Source organism: Oryctolagus cuniculus, chromosome 1 (assembly GCF_051225735.1).
Source record: "Oryctolagus cuniculus isolate XC-2025 breed Fujian yellow rabbit chromosome 1, ASM5122573v1, whole genome shotgun sequence".
Lineage (NCBI taxonomy): Eukaryota > Metazoa > Chordata > Mammalia > Lagomorpha > Leporidae > Oryctolagus > Oryctolagus cuniculus.
Window position 1 is genome coordinate 184,862,425 of NC_142867.1, and position 21,048 is coordinate 184,883,472.

The 21,048-nt window shown below is 41.3% G+C and overlaps 1 protein-coding gene across 1 annotated transcript in view; it reads right to left on the minus strand.

Moving 5' to 3' along the window:
• LOC149128785 (uncharacterized) overlaps window positions 1–21,048 on the minus strand; it is a 198,109-nt gene that overhangs the window by 88,534 nt on the left and 88,527 nt on the right. Inside the window, exon 2 of the mRNA XM_089306760.1 lies at window positions 995–2,000. Within this exon, the coding sequence (XP_089162886.1) occupies window positions 995–2,000 (1,006 nt within the window). The remainder of the gene's footprint in view (window positions 1–994; window positions 2,001–21,048) is intronic.

Below are 21,048 nucleotides of genomic sequence, written 5' to 3' on the forward strand. Positions count from 1 at the left end.
GCGCTAGGCAACAAAGTGGGCGGCCGTTTTTAAAGTCCAAATTTTATGTATTCCATCAAAAGTTTCTGGAAAAGAAAATACAAAAACGGAATCTTCTAAGTTTCTGTCCATGAGAGAAACATCTTAAGGCAGAGGTAATAAACTCTAGAGAAAAAAAAAAAATAGGATCATTGTCCTAATTTCACTCCAAAGCTGTCACGATTTCAACAAGGAAGCCGAAAGGCCCGATTCCAGAAAGCGGAGGTCCCGGCGCAGCGGACGGGTGTCGGGCCCAGCCCGAGGTGCGGGGCCCCAGCTGTCATTCCCAGTCCTGGGACTCCTGGAGCGGGAACCAAAACGTCCCGCAGGAGCCGGGAAGGGGTCGCTCCTGCCAGAGCCTGCCTCAACTTCTCCCCCGAGGCGCGCTAAGTGAACAGTTCCATCGAGTTAGTTCACGACGACCGCTGTCTCTCCGAAGGGTCGGAGGCTCTTTTCGGTGAAGTTCGGGGGGGAAGGGGGCTCAGGATTTCACAGAGCATCATTTTCGCAGCTGCACCGAGCGCAAACAAACTCTGATCCTCCTGGGCGTGGATTTTACCTCACGCTTAATTTCTCTTCGCTTCAGGAGTGGGAAGCCGAGGAAGTTTTAAAGGCACAGTATCAAAGGGCAAACCGGCTCCTCTCACACTGCGGGCGGCAAGCGCTCGCCCCCACCGCGCTCACGGTCACGCAGAGCCGACTCGGAGGCTCAGGGGACAGCGGACCTCTGCCTTCGGAGCGTAACCACCTCCGATCCCGGCAGGAGGCGGCGGCGGCTCTGCCAAGAGCCAGGGCCGCCGCGCTCCGGGATGCGCTGGAGCCGGCCGCAGCATCCCGGCTCTGCTGCCCGCGCGGCCCTCCGACCCCGCGGCGCACCGCCGCGTGCCCAGGCCCCAAAGCCTCCTCCGGAACTCCGCCAGGGACGCGCCCCAGCCCTGCTCCCCCGCGCAGCGGCACCGACGCGCTCTCCGCTTACCTGCGGGTCCCGGCCGGAGGGCGGGGATGAGTGGGCGCCCCGGGCTGGGGCCGCAACCCGCCCCCCGCCCTCAGCCTGGGCCGCCGGGTCCCAGCTCCGGAAAGGGACCAAGCGTGGCCCCCCTCCCCCGGTCCGCACCGCCACTGCGGCCCGGGACGCGCGTCTTTCGCCTCCAGGCGTTGGGCACGAAATCTGAGCGTCCCTGGCCGCACCCCAAGTTGTGCGCAGGCCGGAGCTGCTCCGAGCTCCGGACCTGCCCCGGACCCCGGCAGAAGCGGGCGGGAGTGGACTACGCCGTACCTCCGGCCGGTCCACACCTGCCGCCGCCGGAGCCGCCGGCGCCGCGGCCCCTCCCCAGCTCCGCCCCTCGGCCGGCCCCCGCTCCCGCCGCCGCCGCCGCCGCCGCCGCCGCCGCGCCGGGATGGGGGGAGGGAAGAGGCGCCCCGGCCCGAGAGCTCGAGCAGCGGCGCTGCGCCTCTGCTGTCCGGCCGGGCGGGACCCGGTCTCTCCGGCGTCACGCAGCTCCGAGCGCCGTAATTTGGAGAGGGAAGCGGCAGCCGTGGCACGCTCGCTGTAGCCGCAGAAGCCTTTTGCTGGGGGGAGCACCTCGCAGAGTCAGCGCTTAGGAATGGAGAGGGAGCCCACCTGCCGGAGCCGGAACTCCCGGGCGCACTCTCGGAACGCAGACTTAGGAAAGTGAACTGCGGAAGTGCCTTCAGGGCCGGACCTCCGCCGGTGCAGAGGTCTTCTGGAAACGTCGCGGGTGGCAGGGCCCCCTGGCACTTGCAGCTGGCGTTCGGGGAAGGGAGGGTCCGTCTTCCTGGAGTGGCTTGTCCCCGGAGTGCGATGCTGTCCGTGCCTCGAGGCCTATCGCAGATGCCTTTCCTAATGTGAAGTTTTTCCAGGGCGCACCCGAGCCCCTGAGTCTCCCCCCCCACCCCCCTTTTTTTTGGACAGCCTGCGTGCTCTGAACCTCTCTGCCTGCCCTTCCCTTGGATGAGAGCGCCTGGGAAGATCGCAATGGGCGAGTTTTTATTGTGCTCTGTGGATTCTTACTCAGTGCTGTAGTAAGCACGCAAAGAGATTTATGCTTTCCTAATTCCTCCCACTAAGGTTTAATTCTTGAAAGCAGAGGTTGAGAAATAAGTTTCCTATCTCTGGAAGTTGTCAAGTAAACACTGGGTGGTCGTGGCAGGGTGATGCGACCAGACAGATGACCTAGCCTCTGCAAGGCCAGCATGGCGCCTTCCACCTGCTTGTAGGACTGGAAGACTGTATTTCGGTGTGTGAATGCAATTTAATATTGGGGAAGATCAGTCTAGTTACCCACTAGGAAAAATTCTACAGGTGGAGTGGAGAAGGGAGTAAACCAAAAGGTTCTTCATAGTGGTATTTTATTGATGCTGGAATACATTTCCATGCAAAAATTATTTATTCAACCAAAGTGAAAAGTATTCCTTACGTATTCCCTAATGAGTTGGTCTTCATTTCCTTAGCCAACTATAGAAAAAGGAAGCCAGATGCAGTTGATTTGTTGCATAAATTGCATTTCCATGAGCCTGTGAACTTCAAGGCTGTATAAAAACTCAAACTGGAGATTTTCTGTATAAATGAAGTTGAAGAAAGTGTGTTTGTATGCCATGCCTATGAAGTCAGTAGTATTTAATGGCTAAGGTGTAAAGTAAACAACGGCTAGGAATCATTACACTTCAGCCTAAAACTCGTTGAATTGAGGAGCTCCATTTTAAAGACCTGGGAAATCTCAGCCATTTTGGTTATCTTGACCAAAATAGAAGGAAGAAAAATGAAGCAGGTTCTTGCTATTAAAATATTCCTGAAAAAATTGAAACATGAATTTTTTAAAATGCGTAGTCACAATATAAAAGCAAAAGCAACTATTTTGCAGGTCTTGAAGAGCAGGCCTTAAAATGTAGACTATGAATCTTAAAATGAGCTAAGTGCTTTTTCTTAAAAATAAAAAAAATTTAAAGAAACCTGTTTATAGGAAACTCAAAAGTATTCCTGAAAGTAAAAAGAATATATTACTCTAAATTTATCATGGAAAACATAACATCCTCAGATTCAAATAACTGTTAAACGTCTTAATTCTGCAGGTAAAAAGGAAAAAAAAAAAGACTTTATTGTGACTTCCACTAGGCAAGACTTTGTCCAGTTCAACACGAAAATATATTGAATAAACAGGCATAGTCATTCATTTGTGGAACATATTTTAAGCTTCTCTACAGAAGCCCAAAATAATACTATACGAAAGATTTCATAATTGCTTAACTAAAATTATATATCATAATATGAATAGGAAAGAGTCGAAGAAGGGGTAATTCATCCTAAACAAAGACAATTCTAAGCCCATAGAAGGAGAATTATCTTATAGACTTAAACTGAGAAAAGCAAGCTGTTTTGCCTGTAGACAAACGCACAGAATCTCACAGTAAAGCCAGAGTTAAAACACATACTTCCAACCACACAGACATCTGCAGCTTAAACTATCAAAGGGGATTGCCCAAAGTACTTCACGTACAATTCTTTGTTCCATTTTACTTCATAATAACAACAGTATTGTGTGAAATTTGAGAATTTGCTACTCAGCCTTTACCTGTACGGGAAAGATGAGCCACTTCTCACTTTGTAGCTGTACCTGAAAGGGCACAAATCAAGCAGATTTTCTCCCAGCATCTAAAGTATTTCTACATAAATTGTTTACAAAGGTCAGTCTACTTTTTCACTTATTAATTTATATACCTTAAATCTTGTTCTCTGTTGCCTAGTACATACTTTTACACTCAGTGGCAATCTAAGAATTTCACAAGAGAAAGGAATAGGATCTTTATTGAAAGTTTAAAAATATTTATTGGAGATTCTCTCTTTACTTAAATTCATATTTGTATGTATTAATGTATATTTTATGTATAATATGATATGTAAACATGTATCACACATTCGAAGTACAAACAAATGGGAATAGAAAAGTCCAAAGTAACTTTCTCAAAAATAAATATTACGCTAATTATAAAACAAATCATTAACTGAAAGTGTATAACATATTTATAAATACTTATTATTTAGAAGTTCTCCCCAAAGCAAATCTAAATCCTGGTGATTATTGTTAGTATTATTTTGAAGACAAGGCATGCAAGGGGCATGAGAGAGAATTTCTTAGAGGCTTTTCTCTCATCATTTAAAGTTCTGATGAGCTTTACATGGGATTTAGCAGCTAATTTCAGTTTGTGATTCATCTTTTTGATGACACAAATATTTTAATGTTTTCTTTTTAGTGAAAAGTATCTTGCTAAAAAGACAACATAATCTATATCTTTGCAAAATGTTAATATCTGTTAAAACTAGATGAGTGGATGAACATCTGACATTATTTTGTAATGTTTCATAATTAAGAATAAAAATTGAAATAAATGAGAAAATGCAGCAATGCTAAATAAAATAGTAAAATAATTTGAATTTACTTGTGATTCCCTATATATCCTTATTCAACACGTAGAAGGATTTAAGTGGATTATCTTTCACTTGTAGACATTTTTGCAGCTGCATCTCATGTCTGCTGTTTTCAAATCCTAGAGTCCTAATTGTAAAGATAGGGATGGAAAGGAAGCATTTTTGGTGCATGTTAAAAAGGGGAAATGAATGTTTCTAAAACCATGCCATTCTTTTCAAAGTAACTATTACAAGTAAAACAGGAACAAGCTGGAGATATTATATGGCATTGTATCTTTTATTCTATGCTAAGTTCAAAATGTTATTTTACATAATAGCATTATTTTCTTTTAACATTTTGTCAAAAACACACATTTATTTCACTGATATTCTATACGTAAAAGTAGTGAAAGAATTATATAAATTATTAAAATAAACAATGTGAAAAGGTGATCCATATCCCTTTTTTTCCTTGTAATGGTTTATATAAGAACGTTTATAGAAATCTATGGTTTTCATTCCCTTAAAATGAAATAATAAATTCTTGGGTTATACAATTCCTTTAGGTATACACAAGTTTATTAAAGACTACAACAGTCTCTAGGATTTTTAAGTGTTGTCCGTTCAGTCCCCATTGTGGGAACTGTCATGGAACTTCTTAACTGAAAATGTATCAATACCCCCAGTTGCTGAAAGATCTCAGGAGTTGCTAACATACAGAAAGTTACTATCTGACTCAGAAATAAATCATTCTTTATGATCAATGGTTTTCTTCATCTTTGAATCATCTATATTGTAAAGAATTCGAAGAATAGCAGTGGTATCTAGAAGGGATAGTGGTGGTTGTCACATCTAACTCACTTCTGATATGGATACAACTGTATTGACTTGGCATTGACAAGTAGGTGATAGCACAATGTTCACTACTTGCTAACTCGATTCCTTCTCTTACTCCCCTCTTGAAAGCACGTGAAAGCAATGTTTTAAAATAACATTAAATTTGCTCTAATTTAAAAAGATAAACCATTCATACTCATTACTTGCAATCCACCCCACAATTTATAGAGACATATCAAAATATTAACTACTACAAAAATAGAAATGGCATTATTTTATGCAAAACTCCAAACACTGTGACTCCCGTTCCAAAAAACTAAACAAAACAAAAGCCAGTGAATTTCCTCTTACCCAACACCCTGGCGATGGTTTCTTCTTTGTGTAGGTTTAAGTTAGATGAGTGATGAGATGGAGAGTAGCGCAGTGATATATGTGAGAGGAAAATGGGAGGGGCTGCTCCTTAAAGTGCTTTGCAGTAGAGGTATGGTATTGGACCACGACTATAGTCTTACTACTTAGTAAGCATGATCTACAGACGAGCAATACCGGCATTGCTTGGGAACCTCTTAGAAATGTAGAATCCTGGGTCCTACCCTAGGCATACTGAGCTAGAATCTGCATTTTAACAAGATCCCCAAGTGATCTGTATGTAAATTAATATTTGGGAAGTGCTGGACTGGACAAAGTCCTGAGTTGGTAGAAATATTTCCTATCCTGTGGTTTTGGTTGCCTAGTTTTCTTGCCAGAAAAAGGCAGAAATATTTTAATTGAACTTTTATTCCATTTGTTTCATTTTCTTTACTTTTCTTTCTTTCCTTTCTTTTTTTTTTTTTTTTTTTGATAGGCAGAGTGGACAGAGGTCTTCTTTTGCCATTGGTTCACCCTCCAATGGCCGCCACAGCCGGCGCGCTGTGACCGGTGCACCATGCTGATCTGAAGGCAGGAGCCAGGTGCTTATCCTGGTCTCCCATGCGGGTGCAGGGCCCAAGGACTTGGGCCATCCTCCACTGCACTCCTGGGCCACAGCAGAGAGCTGGACTGGAAGAGGGGCAACCAGGACAGAATCCGGTGCCCCGACTGGGACTAGAACCTGGTGTGCCAGCACCGCAGGTGGAGGATTAGCCTATTGAGCCGTGGCGCCAGCCATTTGTTTCATTTTCTACAATATGATCTTACTACCCTTAAAAGACTTTTGCTCAAGGGAACACTTTGCCTTTCAACTAGCTGTTATTCTAGACAAAAATTTTCTATTGTAAAAATTTATCAGGAGCTAGAAATATCTAAAGATCAATTTAGACTAACTAAAAATTCTAGAAAGCCCATCCCTATATGGGGGTGGGTGGGAGAATGTGAGAAAAGAGTCACCAAAACAAAAAGTAAACAATGGTCTCTCCTAAGGGTAACAAAGGGTCCCAAGTACCACCCTAAATTCTAGCCATTTATTTCTTATTCACAAAAATCAGAATTTATTCTTTCAAGAAATGCATTTATATATATTAGAGAAAGAGAGAACAGTAATGAAACGATGTGTTTTTTTGAACAATGTATGTATGGTCAGATATTTCTATCAGAAAAGAAAATACATCCTATTTAAAGAACTTTTTGTCATTACATTAGCATGCTAAGTTAGAATACAATAGTATTATTTTAGATTGAGTTGCAGAAATTATGTCTCAGTCATCCTCTTATTCCAGCATTGTAGAAGGCTCTGGAATAAAGCATATTTCTTTACATCCCCCATTCTACCACAAACTGAATAAATCCCCAAAAATCTTATTTCTTAGTTTGCCTATCAGTAAAGATCGGGAAAATACTGTTAGATCTATTTCATGTTACTGTTGTAAATATTAAGTATGATAATGGACAAATTTGTTAGCAGAGTAGTGTGCACATCATTTATAACTAAAAGCAGAGAAAAAGAGACATTGAGATAGAGAGAGAGAGAGAGAGAGACATCAGCTCCATCTCCCTTCCTCCGTAATGGTGCTGCTACACACCTAGAGTTCAGTACTGTATAGAACACATCAAAGACCTTCAGATGTCTTTGGGCTGTTGGTTTTAAGGTTGAAAAAGCCAACAATGTTTGGAACCACATCAAGGATCCCAATCTATTCCCACTCCCCATCCAATGAATGACTAGTTAAAAGGTCACACCAATGTGTCTGTTGGATACAAGAAAAAACAAGTCCGCAACCAGAGGAAACTGGCACGTTCTTTGCATCCATATCCAACTTTGCGATTAGAACTAGAGTTTAAGCAAATGTCCAATTCAGACCCAAATTGTTATTGTGAGTGGGTGAATGTGTGTATTTAGTGAGAAAAAGAACATGCAGATTACTTTTGCCCCCGCTATTTACTTCTACGAAATGATCTGCAAAGAGAGCTGGGAGTCTTATTGGAGACATGTTGCTGTATCCAATATCCTGAGGGAGGAGGCATTCATGTTGCTAGGATGTAGGAGGAGGGGGTCATCTTCCCCCTGCTGTCTATTTTATAAATCTCTCCTACCTGACACTCACAGGATATATTCTCACAGCAGGTCTTTATCAGTAGAGAAGCTTTCCCGACCCTGTCCTCTCCCATCTTCTCCCCTACTCAGTTGCTTTGTCTCTGGTTTTCCCACATTTAAAAACAAAACAATACAACTCAGTAATAGCACTCACACTACATCTCCTCCTGAGCCTTTCAGTGCCGAATATTGTGCCATGCATTTTTGTTTGTTTTGCCAGCATGGCCTATGGCTAGACACATGACAGGTCCTCAATAAATACAGAAATGAATGCTCTGATCCAGCACTTAAATTTCTCCAACTTGGTATCCTTAGGTATTCCATGAAAAACTGAGGGAGAGGTATTAGGTTTCACAAAGTTACACTTTTTTTTTTTTTCAAATGACATGATTCCTCAGAACCTTAATATTGTAACATGCAATGTCTCCCATTTTCAACACTAAACCCACCCCCACCTTCTTTTCTTGGAGTTTAGCAGAGTACCATGTGCCAAACTCAGACCTAATACAATCAAAAGCAGTTCACATGTTCAACAATGGTACTTTAATACTTTTTTTTTAAGATTTTTTTATTTATTTGAAAGTCAGAGTTACACAGAGAGAGGAGAGGCAGAGAGAGAGAGGTCCTCCATCTGATGGTTCACTACCCAATTGGCTGCAATGGACAGAGCTGTGCCGATCCGAAGCCAGGAGCAGGAGCTTCCTCCAGGTCTCCCACATGGGTGCAGGGGCCCAAGGACTTCGGCCGTCTTCCACTGCTTTCCCAGGCCACAGCAGAGAGCTGGATCAGAAGAGGAGCAGCCGAGACTTGAACAGGCGCCCATATGGGATGCCGGCGCTTCAGGCCAGGACGTTAACCCACTGCACCACAGCGCTGGCCCCTCTTTAATACTTTCTAAATTACAAAGCAGAGACCTCTGGGTAACCCAAAGTTTCACAAGTATCATATTTTCAATACTATTTAATACAGTGGAATTCCAAGAAACAGCTTAGACACCCTATTGGAATGTATATTGTAAAAAGAGTTCACCTAGGTAGGATATGAATCTGACTAAAGTTATTTTATCTAAAGTAAATGAGTACAAAGGACAAAAGAGGAAAGATATTTGGCACAACATTTTGTCAAATAATGTTGTCAATAAAGACAACACAGTAATTATAGCTCTGGTCTGGACACTTGCAAACAGCTCTATCTAGCCATCTTGGGAGACGCTTCGGAAGATGGACAACACAGGAGAAAGGTGATTCTGTGAAGTAAATCCCTGCAGGTGGTGATCTTTTTACACTAGGTTTTTCTCCTTCTTTTCCACCTTAGATATGTGGTAGTTAGATATAGAGGTAGCCCTCCTCTGTCACCTTTCCTGTTTTTACCTCCTCTCCTTTGTATTCCTCAGAACACTTCATTTCCTCCCTTTTTGTTGAACCAAGGCTGGTAGATAATGCTAAACCAATGCCTAGAATACTAATTAATTTAATATATTGTTAAAAATAGACCACAACTAGTATGGAATATACAATGGCTTCACAGAACTGATGGAGGCCTAGGTCTAGATTGCAGTTGAGAAAGCTCCCTGATCTGTCAGGGGTTAACCCATTAATTCCTGAGTCAAGTGACAAGGGGGTGTCCCGTATAAGGGACCAAGAAGGTAAGAAGGGCACTGGAGGGGCTGTTTTTCAAATAGTACAGAACCCTATCAATAAATTTATCAATAAATCAGAGCACTCCAGATGCACAGCAGCCTTACATTCAATAACTTTCTGCCTACTATGCACGGGGCCTTTTGCCCTGCTTTGAAGATAGGGCCAAGAGCAAGGTTTTTATTCTAATACCAAATAAATTTCCTAACTTGTTGAACAGTTAGTGATCAAATGATAAAGATGAAATCTTGATTATTTATATTTATCTAACTTGTCCCTGCTTAAAATCAGGTTTTAGGCAGTGGGGACAAAAGGGAAAATAAGAGATTAAGGAAATTAAACCTGTGAGTGGGACTAGAACAAAACTAGTATTGAAACAGTACTTTATACTTTGTGTGTCTGTATGGGTGCAAACTGTTGAAATCTCTACTTAGTATGTACTAAGTTGATCTTCTGCATATAAAAAAAATTAAAAATGAATCTTAATGAAGAATGGGATAGGAGAAGGAATAGGAGATGGGGCGGTTTGCAGGTGGGAGGGAGTTTATGAGGGGGGAGAACTGTTATAATCCAAAAGTTGTACTTTCAAAATTTATATTTATTAAATAAAAGCTTAAAAAAGGATGAGTAGAAATACTGTAGAATCAAGGAATACTTTGACTTGATTTTGTCTTTTCTTTTTTTTTTTTTAAGATTTTATTTATTTACTTGAAAATCAGAGTTACAGAGAGGCAAAGGTGGAGGTAGGGTGGGGCCTTCCATCTGCTGATTCACTCCTCAAATGGCCGAAATAGCCAGAGCTGAACTGATCCGAAGCCAGGAGCCAGGAGCTTCTTCCAGGTCTCCCACGTGGGTGCAGGAGCCCAAGGACTTGGGCCATTTTCTACTGCTTTCCCAGGCCATAGCAGAGAGTAGAGCAGCTGGGGCTCATATCAGCGCCCATATGAGATGCTGGTACTGCACAAGTTGGCTTTACCTTCTACACTACAGTGCAGGCTCCTCCATCTTGTCTTAAAAGATGTTTTTTTCCTCTTTTTTGTATTCTATATTAACTACCACATATCTGAAAAAACACATGATATTTGTCTTTTAGGGACTAGCTTATTTCAGTAAGCATTATGGCCTCCAATCACATCTTTTTTGTTACAAAAGACAGGATTTCATTCTTTTTATTGCTGAGTAGTATTCCATCACATTATATCCAAAAAATAAAAACCCCAGTGTATATGAATGAAAAGATGTTTCTTCTTTTATAAACTTCTCTGCTCAAACTTTTTCCTTAGTATTTTTTTTTTTTACTGAATATTCAATTTTAAAGTTTTAAAGTTGAAATGGGTCATATAGGTAAATGAAATGTCAAAGTTTTGAAAGGCCTAGTATAGAGGCCGGAGCTGTGGCATAGCTGCTTAAGCTGCCGCCTGCAGTGTGGTATCCCATATGGCCACCACTTGGAGTCCCGGCCTCTCCACTTCTGATCCAGCTCCCTGCTAATGTACCTGGGAAAGCAGCAGAAGATGGTCCAAGTGCTTGGGTCCTTGCACTTACCTGGGAGACCAGAAGAAGCTCTTGGATTCCAGCTTCCATCTGGCCCAGTCCTGACTATTGTGGCCATTTGAGGAGTGAACCAGTGAATGGAAAATCTCTCTCTCTTTCTCTCTCCCTCTCTCTCTCTCTCTTTAACTATGCCTTTCAAATAAATTTTCTTTTTTAAAAAAGGCTAGTATAATTTATTATTTGTTGTGTTTCTAAGATCATAATAGACTTTTATTTTCTAATGCTGTGTTCAAAGAAATTGAAGCTTTTTCATCTCAAGCAATACAATCCACAAACAGATGTATGTGTAACCTCAACAAAGGACTCCACCTTGTTTGCCTGCTGCAACTTTTTCCTAAGAAAAAGTGCTTATGCATAGACACTGTGGCCACTCTCAGGTTAAAAGATAGCCTGTCTTTTCAGGAAAGCCTAATCTTTACTTTCTCAAATTATTTTTTTATGCTTTCCCCCTTGGAGATTGCTTTACATGATTTTCTTAAACAGAAAGAGATGATTGACACATGAAAATAAAAACAGACTACAGAGGAAAAATATAAAATGAAAACTTTCCTGAGGATGAACAAAGATTAAGACAAAAATGTGAGTGTGCAGTTTGTATTGCAGGCACACAGTTTGCCCTCTACCAAAAAAATGATAGACCTGGCTACATGTCATGGCGAGTGAAGCCTCTGCCTGCAGCACCGACATACCATATGGATGATGGTTCGAGTCCTGGCTGCTTCACTTCCTATCCAGCTCCCCGCTAATGACCTGGAAAGGCAGTGGAGGACATCACAAGTGCTTGGACCCCTGCACCCATGTGGGAGACCCAGAAGAAGCTCCTGGCTCCTGGCTTCAAATCAGTCCAGCTTCAGCCGTTGTGGCCATTTGGGGAGTGAACCAGTGGATGGAAGACATCACTCTCTCTCTCTCTCTGCCTCTCCTTCTCTCTCTGTGTAACTCTGACTTTCAAATAAATAAATAAATAAGTCTTTTTTAAAAAAACGACAGACCTGGGGCAACATTGTGGCATACAAGGTTAACCTCTGTCTGTGATGCTAGCATCCCATATGGGCACTGGTTCAAGTCCTGGCTGCTCCACTTCTGATCCAGCTCCCTGCTAAATGCTCCTAGAAAACCAGAGGAAGATGGCCTCGGTGCTTGGGCTCCTGCAACCACATGGGAGACCTGGAAGAAACTCCTGGCTCCTGGCTCTGGCCTGGCCCAGCCCTGGCTGTTACAGCCATTTGGGGAGTGAAGATTCTCTCTCTCCCTCTCTCACTCTCTCTCTCTGTCTCTGTCTCATTTTCTCTCTCTCTCTATATATATATATATATCTGCCATTGTGGGCATTTGGGGAGTGAACCAACAGAAGGAAGACCTTTCTCTGTCTCTCCCTCTCACTGTCTTTAACTCTACCTCTCAAAACAAACAAAATCTTTTTTTTTTTTTAAACGAATGCAGTATAAATTCACCTTTGCTAACTACTAGGTAAACCAGGTTTTACTCAAGTTTTTAAGATAGATGGAAAGATGTTTTTCTTTTTATACATAAAGTGGTAAATTTTTGAAAGACTAAAGACTTCAGTAGGTACAGCATGAAAAATGAGATTCTAAATGATTTAGTTGAAGTCATAAATTTAAAGTGTGCTGCAATGGAACCTGGAGATAGTTGAAAGAAGCTTCTACCTCTAAGAACAATAACAGGGAAACCACCAAGACAGGCAAAGCATTAGGCTGATAGTATTTGCTAGCTTGCAGTATCTCTTCTTTTCTTATAATTAAGCTCCCAAAATTCATATATACTAATCCAAATCTGTCCACATACCTAAAACACTTCCAAAAGAGTTTAAGAAGAAAACTGAATATATATAAATTATATGCATGCACTTTCTAAAGGAACAACTTACTGTCTTGGCCCATCTAAAATTTGTAAAGAGAAAACAAGAGTGTTTTTGAAATGAATTCTTCTAACCAAATGGGCTCTGATGTTCTCATTTTGTTTAAATGCATGAAAAATGAAAAGCAGTTATTGAAAAAATAAATAACAGTGACTTCTTAGTCTTTTCCAATTCTTAGGATTAATGTATTTTTTATATAAATATTTATTTATGTTGTGTATTTGGAGGGCAGAGAAGGAGAAACAGAGAGAGGGAGAGGGAGAGGGAGAGAGATAGAGAGAGAGATTTTCCATTTACTGGTTCTTCTATCTACTGGTTCATTTTCCAATGACTACAATAGCCCAGACTGAGACAGGCTGAAACCAGAAGCCAGGAACTACATCAAAGTCTCCCATGTGGCTGGCAGAGGCTCAAGCATCTGGGCCATCATTCACTGCTTTCCAGGAGCATTAGCAGGAAGCTGAATGGGAAGCATGGCAGCAGGACTCAAACCGACACTCTGCGATGCTGCATCAAAAGTAGTGGGTTAACCCACAACACCACAGTGCTGGCCCTGGGATTTAATATGTTAAGCTTTATTCATACCAGATTAAATTACTCTTTTTATTAATTAACCTACTCTTAACATGTATTTTACTTATTAACCTGTTGCTCTCCCTGACATTTAAGAAAAATAAGGTTTGCTAAATTAATAGTGCATCATTCTTTTCCTCCCTTGGTGTACAACTTCTGGTTTTCTAAGTGCCTTTCAGAAATATATATTCTTCTTACACTTTGCTTGTCAGTTTATTTTAAATAAAGTCGTTTAGGCACATTTACAACTGCAAGTTCAATCTTAAGAAGCTCTTGTTGCAGATCACAGAAAATAGGAGATGGAATGAGCCCAAATAGCTATATAAAAACCAAACACTTGTCAAAACAGAATTTCCACTGTATAGAAAAATATCATTTGCCTCTGCTTTCTTGTATATTTAAATCTTTTAGAAATTATCCTTTCACAATTGTCAAGTTTAATAAAAATATTACTTCATTTTGTACTTCATGCCCACATTCTTTTTTTTTTTTTTGCTGTTTTTGGAGAAATGCCATTTGCTGATACAACGGAGAAAGTTAGAGAATTAGCTGATTTTTCAATGACAAAGTAAGGGAATGCGAGAAAATCCAAATAGTGGGCTGAGATGGAACTTAACAGAAAATCTGTTTAAATTGTACTGAGTGTCATATTATATTGTTCAGTGTTTACTTTTTTATTAAAAAAGATTTATTTATCTATTTGAAAGGCAGAGTTACAGAGAAAGAGAGCAAGAGCGAGAGCAAGAGAGAGCGAGCGAGAGAGAGAGATGTTCCACTCATGGTTCATTGCAATGAGTGGGGCTGGACCAAGTTGAAGCCAGGAATCAGGAGCCTCATCTGGGTTCCCACATGAGTGGCAGGCACCCAAACACTTCAGCTATCTCCCATTGCCTTCCCAGGCACATTAGCAGGGAGCTGGATAGGAAGTGGAGCAGCCAGGACTTGAAACCATACTCACATAGGATGCAGACATCACATGCAACTTAACCTACTGTGTCACAGTATAAGCCCTGGTATTTATCTTTTTAACATCACTAACATTCAAGCTACTTTTCCTCTGCCAAAAAAAAAATCTGAAAAGTATTTTCCTTGAGAAAATCAGAATTAAGGGACTGATGCTGTGACGTCAGCCTGTGGTGCCAGCATCCCTTATGGGCACCAATTCAAGTCCTGGCTGCTTCACCTCTGATCCAGCTCCCTGCTAATAGCCTGGGAAGGCAGTGGAAAGTGGCCCAAATACTTGGGCCCTTGCATCCACATAGGAGACCTGGAAGAAACTCCTGGCTCCTGGCTTTGGCCTGGCCCAGCCCTAGCCATTGTAGCCATCTGGGGAGTGAACCAGTGGATGAAAGTCCACTTTCTCTGACTCTCCTTCTCTCTGCCTGTAACTCTGCCTCTCAAATAAATAAAACGTTAAAAAAAAGAAAATAAGAATTAAAAAGGCAAAAACAAGCACAGTGCTGCCATCAACAAGGGGTGAGATTCTGGGGCAAGCATCATGGTGCACTAGGCAAACTGCTGCTTCCGATGCCTGCAATCCCATATTGGGGGCTGGTCTGAGTCCTGGTTGCTCTTCCTCTGACCCAGCTTCCTGCTAATGCACCGGGGAAGGCAGCAGATCATGACTCAAGTATTTCTGTTTTTGCTATTCATGTGGGGAGCTGGATAGAATTCCTGACTCCTAGCTGTGGCCTGATCCAGTCCGTGCTGTGGCAAACATCTGGGGAGTAAACCAGCAGATGGAAGATCTTGTACACCCCCATCCCCACTCTGCCTTTCAAATGAATAAATCTTGTTAAGAAAATGGAGGAGGGGTAAGATTATTCCTTATGAATGTAAGAAAGTAAGACCAGGGAAGGACAGGACTAGAAAAGTGAACTTTGCTCACAGCCATGCACAAGGGAAAAGGCACAAGAGAAATTAACAACATGAAATAACATTCACTAATAATAGAATGGAGGAGAACAGGAAAGTGGTATTTAATTGGCAGACCAAATGGAACCCCAGAGATTAGAACAATTCATTAGTAATTAGCTGCTCAGTAGGTGTTTAATAAGTGTTTTGCCTTGTACTAGACACTGGTTAGAAAACAGAAAAATAAGCTAGGATTCTTCAATAACTACTTCTGGTGGTGGACATACCTAACTAGATAAACAATCATTGAATAGTATCTCTCTCTCTTTCTTTTAGATTTCTTTTTCTCTTTTTCTTTCTTCCTTTCTAAGATTTATTTATTGGGTCTAGTGCTGTGGCATGGAGGGCTAAGTCCCGGACCTGCAGTGCCGACATCCTATATGGGCACCAGTTCAAGTACCAACTGCTTCTCTTCTTATCCAGCTCCCTGCTGATGTGCCTGGGAAGGCATCAGAGAATATCCCATGTCCTTGAGCCCCTGCATCCACGTAGGACACCCAGAGGAAGCTCCTGGCTCCTGGCTTTGGATCAGCTCAGCTCCGGCTGTTGCAGCCATTTGGGGAGTGAATCAGTGAGTGGAATATTTCTCTCTCTGTTTCTACTTCTCCCTGTAACTCTGTCTTTCAAATAAATAAAATAAATCTTTTAAAAAATTTGAAATGCAGAGGCAGAGAGAAGTCTTCCATCCACTGGTTCACTCTCCAAATGGCTGCAACAGCCAGAGGTGGGCCAATCCTAAGCCAGGAGCCTGGAGCTTCATCTGGGTTTCCCACATTGGTGCAGAGGCCCAAGCACTTGGGCCATCTTCTGTTGCTTTCCCAGGTCTTAAACAGAGAGCTAGATCAGAAGTGGAGCAGCTGGAACTTGAAATGGTTCCCCTATAGGATGCTCGCACTTCAGGCAGTGGCTTTACTCACTAAACCACAGCACTAGCTCTTAGTATTCTCTTTTATGTTGAAGATATTAAAAGTCAAAGGAATTCAGTGGTGTGGATCATCAAAGCAGACTGATAACCTCTGAGAACAGATCATGTTTCCTTTTGGCTTTGCTCCTGACACTTCTCTCTGACACTAGTCCTAACAGTCATTTTTCACTTGGGTCCTTGTCATCATAGTCAAATAAACAAAAAATGATGTCTGTACAATAACTTAGATTTCAGTGAGAAAATCAATGTAGCTCATAGCATAATTAGATTGCTAGTTGTTACAAAAGTCTTTTTGTAATTTTTAAAATAGATTTCCTCTTTATTCAGTATAGAATACAAAATACACAGAGAGAAATGCTTTGAGCATCAAAATATAATATTAAGACAAATTATTCAATAATGAGTTTGGTTCACTTAATTATATGGAATAGAATCAAAAAATTGAACTGAAAGAAATCATAGAAATATTTTATCTAATTTCATTTTACAGATGAGGAAATAAAGTCTGATGAGATGGCAATCACAACAAACACATAATTAACAGATAATAAGATCCCATTTCGGGGCAGTGCTGTGGCATAGCAGGTTAAACTGCTGCCTGCAGTGCCGGCATCCCATGTGGGTGTTGGTTTGAGACCAGGCTGCTCCACTTCTGATCCAACTCTTTGCTATGACCTGAGAAAGCAGTGGGACATGGCCCAAGTGCTTGGGCCCCTGTACCCGCATGGGAGACCAGAAAGAATCTCCTGGCTCCTGGCTTCAGATCAGCAAAGCTCTGGTCATTGGTGGCCAACTGCCTCTCCTTCTCTCTGTGTAACTCTGACTTTCAAATACATAAATAAATAATTTTTTAAAATCCCATGTCAACAGACTCCTTGTTCTTACTTTATACTATGCTGCTCCTAATCCCAATATTTTCCTACATAAAATGGTATACTTTACATATTAATAATCTACGAATTTTTCATAGTAAAAAGTGCTTGATTTGAACCCAACAACCCTGAACCTAGACTCTCTATTCAGGTCAAGTACTGATTAGTTAAGAGAACTTTATAAGTTTATTTATTCATTTGTCAGATGGTTATTGGGCACTTACTCGATCTCAGGTACCATTTTTAGAGGCTGGAAAGCAAACAAAAACTAACATTTTTGTTAAGGAAAATCAATAAACCAGCAAATAAATATTTGCTACACCAAGTATAATACATCTAATAAGAAAACTAAAACCAGATGACGAACCAGAAAATGACAGAAAGGACTCTAAATTTTTCAATTTTAGTTTTTAATTAGTTTTTAACAGATTCAATGTGATTTGTTTGTCTATGGCCATACCACCCTGAATGCACCCAGGCTCATCTGATAAAAAGTTTTATTAGAGAAAACCTGTCCAACAATAACTAATATTGTAGAGTTCTCAACATGTGCTAAGTTGTATATATATATATAATTACCATTAAACCCATGCATTATGCAATGAAATAGGTCCTGTTAATAGCCCCTTTTACCAAGGAGGAAATTCAAGCCTGTAGAGGTTAACTAGCTTGCCCAGGTTTACCCAGGTGGTAAGTTACACAGCTAGGGTTTTAACCCAGGAGGTCTCTGCACAGACTGTCTTCTAAGCGCAATCCTGTGCTGCCTTTCTCATAGGATAACAACGGAGCAGGGAGCTCTCTGAGTGGCTCCTTCTCTGCCTATTCTGGACTCACTTGAGAACCATCAGGTGATGAATATACTCAAAACTAAGCACTGTGTCTGTTGCAAAACAGGCTTTGTAAGTCAGAATTCTTTGGCTGCAATTTGCAGAAACCTAAATGAAGATATCTGAATAAATAGGAAAAATGTATTGTTTCACATAAGCAAATTGCCTGGGGAAGGATAGACTTTAGAAATAACTAAGGTAGAGGCCGGCACTGTGGCGCAGTGGGTTAACGCCCTGGCATCCCATGTGGGCTCCAGTTCAAGTCCCAAATGCTCCTCTTCCGATCCAACTCTCTGCTGTGGCCTGGGAAAGCAGTAGAAGATGACCCAATTGCTTGGGGCCCTGCACCCACGTGGGAGACCTGGATTAAGCTCCTGGCTCCTGGCTTTGGATCAGCATAGCTCTGGCTGTTGGGCCAATTGGGGAGTGAACCTTTGGATGGAAGACCTCTCTCAATCTCTCTCTGCCTCTCCTCTCTCTATGTAACTGTGACTTTTAAATAAAAATAAATAAATCTTTAAAAAAAAAGAAACGACTAACGTCGAGGACTGAAATGGTTCACATGGAGACTTTCTCTTTCCTATCACATGTCTGTCCCTGTGTTGACTTAGTTCTTTCCTATAGAATGACTCTCTCCTTGTGATGAAGCAGGCTGCTTACTGCATGCTTATTTTCTTTTACTTTTTAATAGCTAATTAATGAGTTCTTGCCATACTTGCCATACTGTATTCACTGATGACAATAACTCTCACAACAGCTTTGTACAATCAGAGCAACTATTGGGTCCATTTCCAGATGAATAAATTAGAGCACAGAGATCTAAGTAGCTTATCAAATTCACTGGCATGAAAAGGAGAAAACCTTAGGTCATCTGTTCCAGGGCTACTTAAATCAACATATTCTGCTTGGGCTACATTTTAAAATTAAATCAATTAATTACATTAAATTAGGCCAAAAGATGTGTATGTACTGAGGTCAAACTTTGAACCACTAGCTCCAGGCAGATATTTTTCAGAGTCTAAACCATTTGATTTAATACCTTGTGGGATACATTTAATCTGTCTCCTGTTCCCTGTCTGTCTCCTCTAGGACTCTGTATTCTCTGTACTTTGCTTTCTCTCTTCCTTTTTCATACCTCTGTTGGATCCTTGTTCAGTGACTCAGAATCATCCTTCTGCCTTTGAAGCTAACTATCTGAATCATCTTTTCTGCTTTTGAGATTAGTTCCTAAATCTGTTATTGCATAAGGTTTCTTGAGTGCAATCTCAGTAAATGTGTTTCTTCTTTCTTTCTTTCTTTCTTTCTTTCTTTCTTTCTTTCTTTCTTTCTTTCTTTCTTTCTTTCTTTCTTTCTTTCTTTCCTTTCTCTCTCTCCTTTCTTTCTCTCTCTCTCTCTCCTTCCTTTCTTCTTTCTTTCTTTCTTTCTTTCTTTCTTTCTTTCTTTCTTTCTTTCTTTCTTGACAGGCAGAGTTAGTGAGAGAGAGAGACAGAGAGAAAAGTCTTCCTTCCATTCGTTCACTCCCCAAATGGCCACCACAGCCAGCGTGCTGTGGCCGGCGCTCTGCGCCCATCTGAAGCCAGGAGCCAGGTGCTTCCTCCTGGTCTCCCATGTGGATGCAGGGCCCAAGCACTTGGGCCATCCTCCACTACCCTCCTGGGCCACAGCAGAGAGTTGGACTGGAAGAGGAGCAACCAGGACAGAATCCAGCACCCCAACTGGATCTAGAACCCAGGGTGCCGGTGCTGCAGGCAGAGGATTAGCCAAGTGATCCGTGGCGCCGGCCTCATATTTCAATTTCAAATATAAAAAAGTACTTCGTAACCTAGACAGACATTTCCAAAGAAGACATAAAAAATGGCCATGGCATATGAAAAAATGCTCAGCATCACTAATCATTAGTAAAATGAAAATTTAGAAAAATTATGAGATATCACATCACATCTCTTACTATGGCAATTATCAAAAAGACAAGAGATAAGAAATGTTGGCAAGGGTATGGAGAAAAGGGAACCCTAGTTCACTGGCGGTGGAAATGTAGACTGACACAGTCATTATGGAAGAAAATATGGAGGTTCCTGAAGAAGCTCTGACATGACTCAGAAATCTCACATCTGTATATAACCAAAGGAGATGAAATTACCACCTCCTAAAGACGGATGCACTCCCAGGTTCATTGCATACTATTCACAATAGCCTTGTGTGGAAACAAATTAATGCCTATCAAGGATGACAGTAAAAGAAAATGGACTATAATGCAGCCTTCAAAAAGTTGAACTTGCCATTGGCCACAAAAAATTGAACTTGCCATTGGCCATAATGTAGATAAACTTAAAGGACAGTATGCCCAATGAGATAAACCAGACACAGGAAGAAAAATATTGTATTTTTAAAATATATTATACACATATATAGTATACCCTCATGTATTTGTAGAATCATAAAAAAAACTTGAATACTTATAAAATAAAGTGCTTAAAGAGATAAAGAAACAGTGCTTGCCACAGGTAGGGGGTAGGCAAATAGGAGCTGGAGAAAGGTAGAGATGAAGGGCAGAAAAGATGAAGGACAGAAAATAGGAGGTATGTAGAATGAACAACTCGAGGTCTAATGTACAACACATATATCTATAGTAATAATATTGCATTGTACTCAGCATTTTTGTTAAATGAGTAGATTACAGTTGCTCTTGCCATGGAAGAGGGGAATGAGAGATTATGGCTGTATTAATTTGTGCCACTCTAGAAACCATAGTTACTTATAACTGTTTTCTAACATCATATTGCATGCCTTAGATATACACAATAAATGAGAAGGTCTCCAACATGCAGAAATGATAAATGTTAGAGATGAAATGGTAAGTACATGATCTGATCATTATCCATGATAAACATATATCAAATTATAATATCATATTGCCCAAGTATGTGCAAATATTATCTATCTCTTTTAAAGTGCCTAGTGGTGGAGCTGGTGCTATGGTGTAGTGGGTAAAGCCACCTCTTGCAGTGCCAGGATCCCATATGGGCACTGGTTCAAGTCCTAGATGCTCCACTTCCGATCCAGCTCTCTGCTGTGGCCTG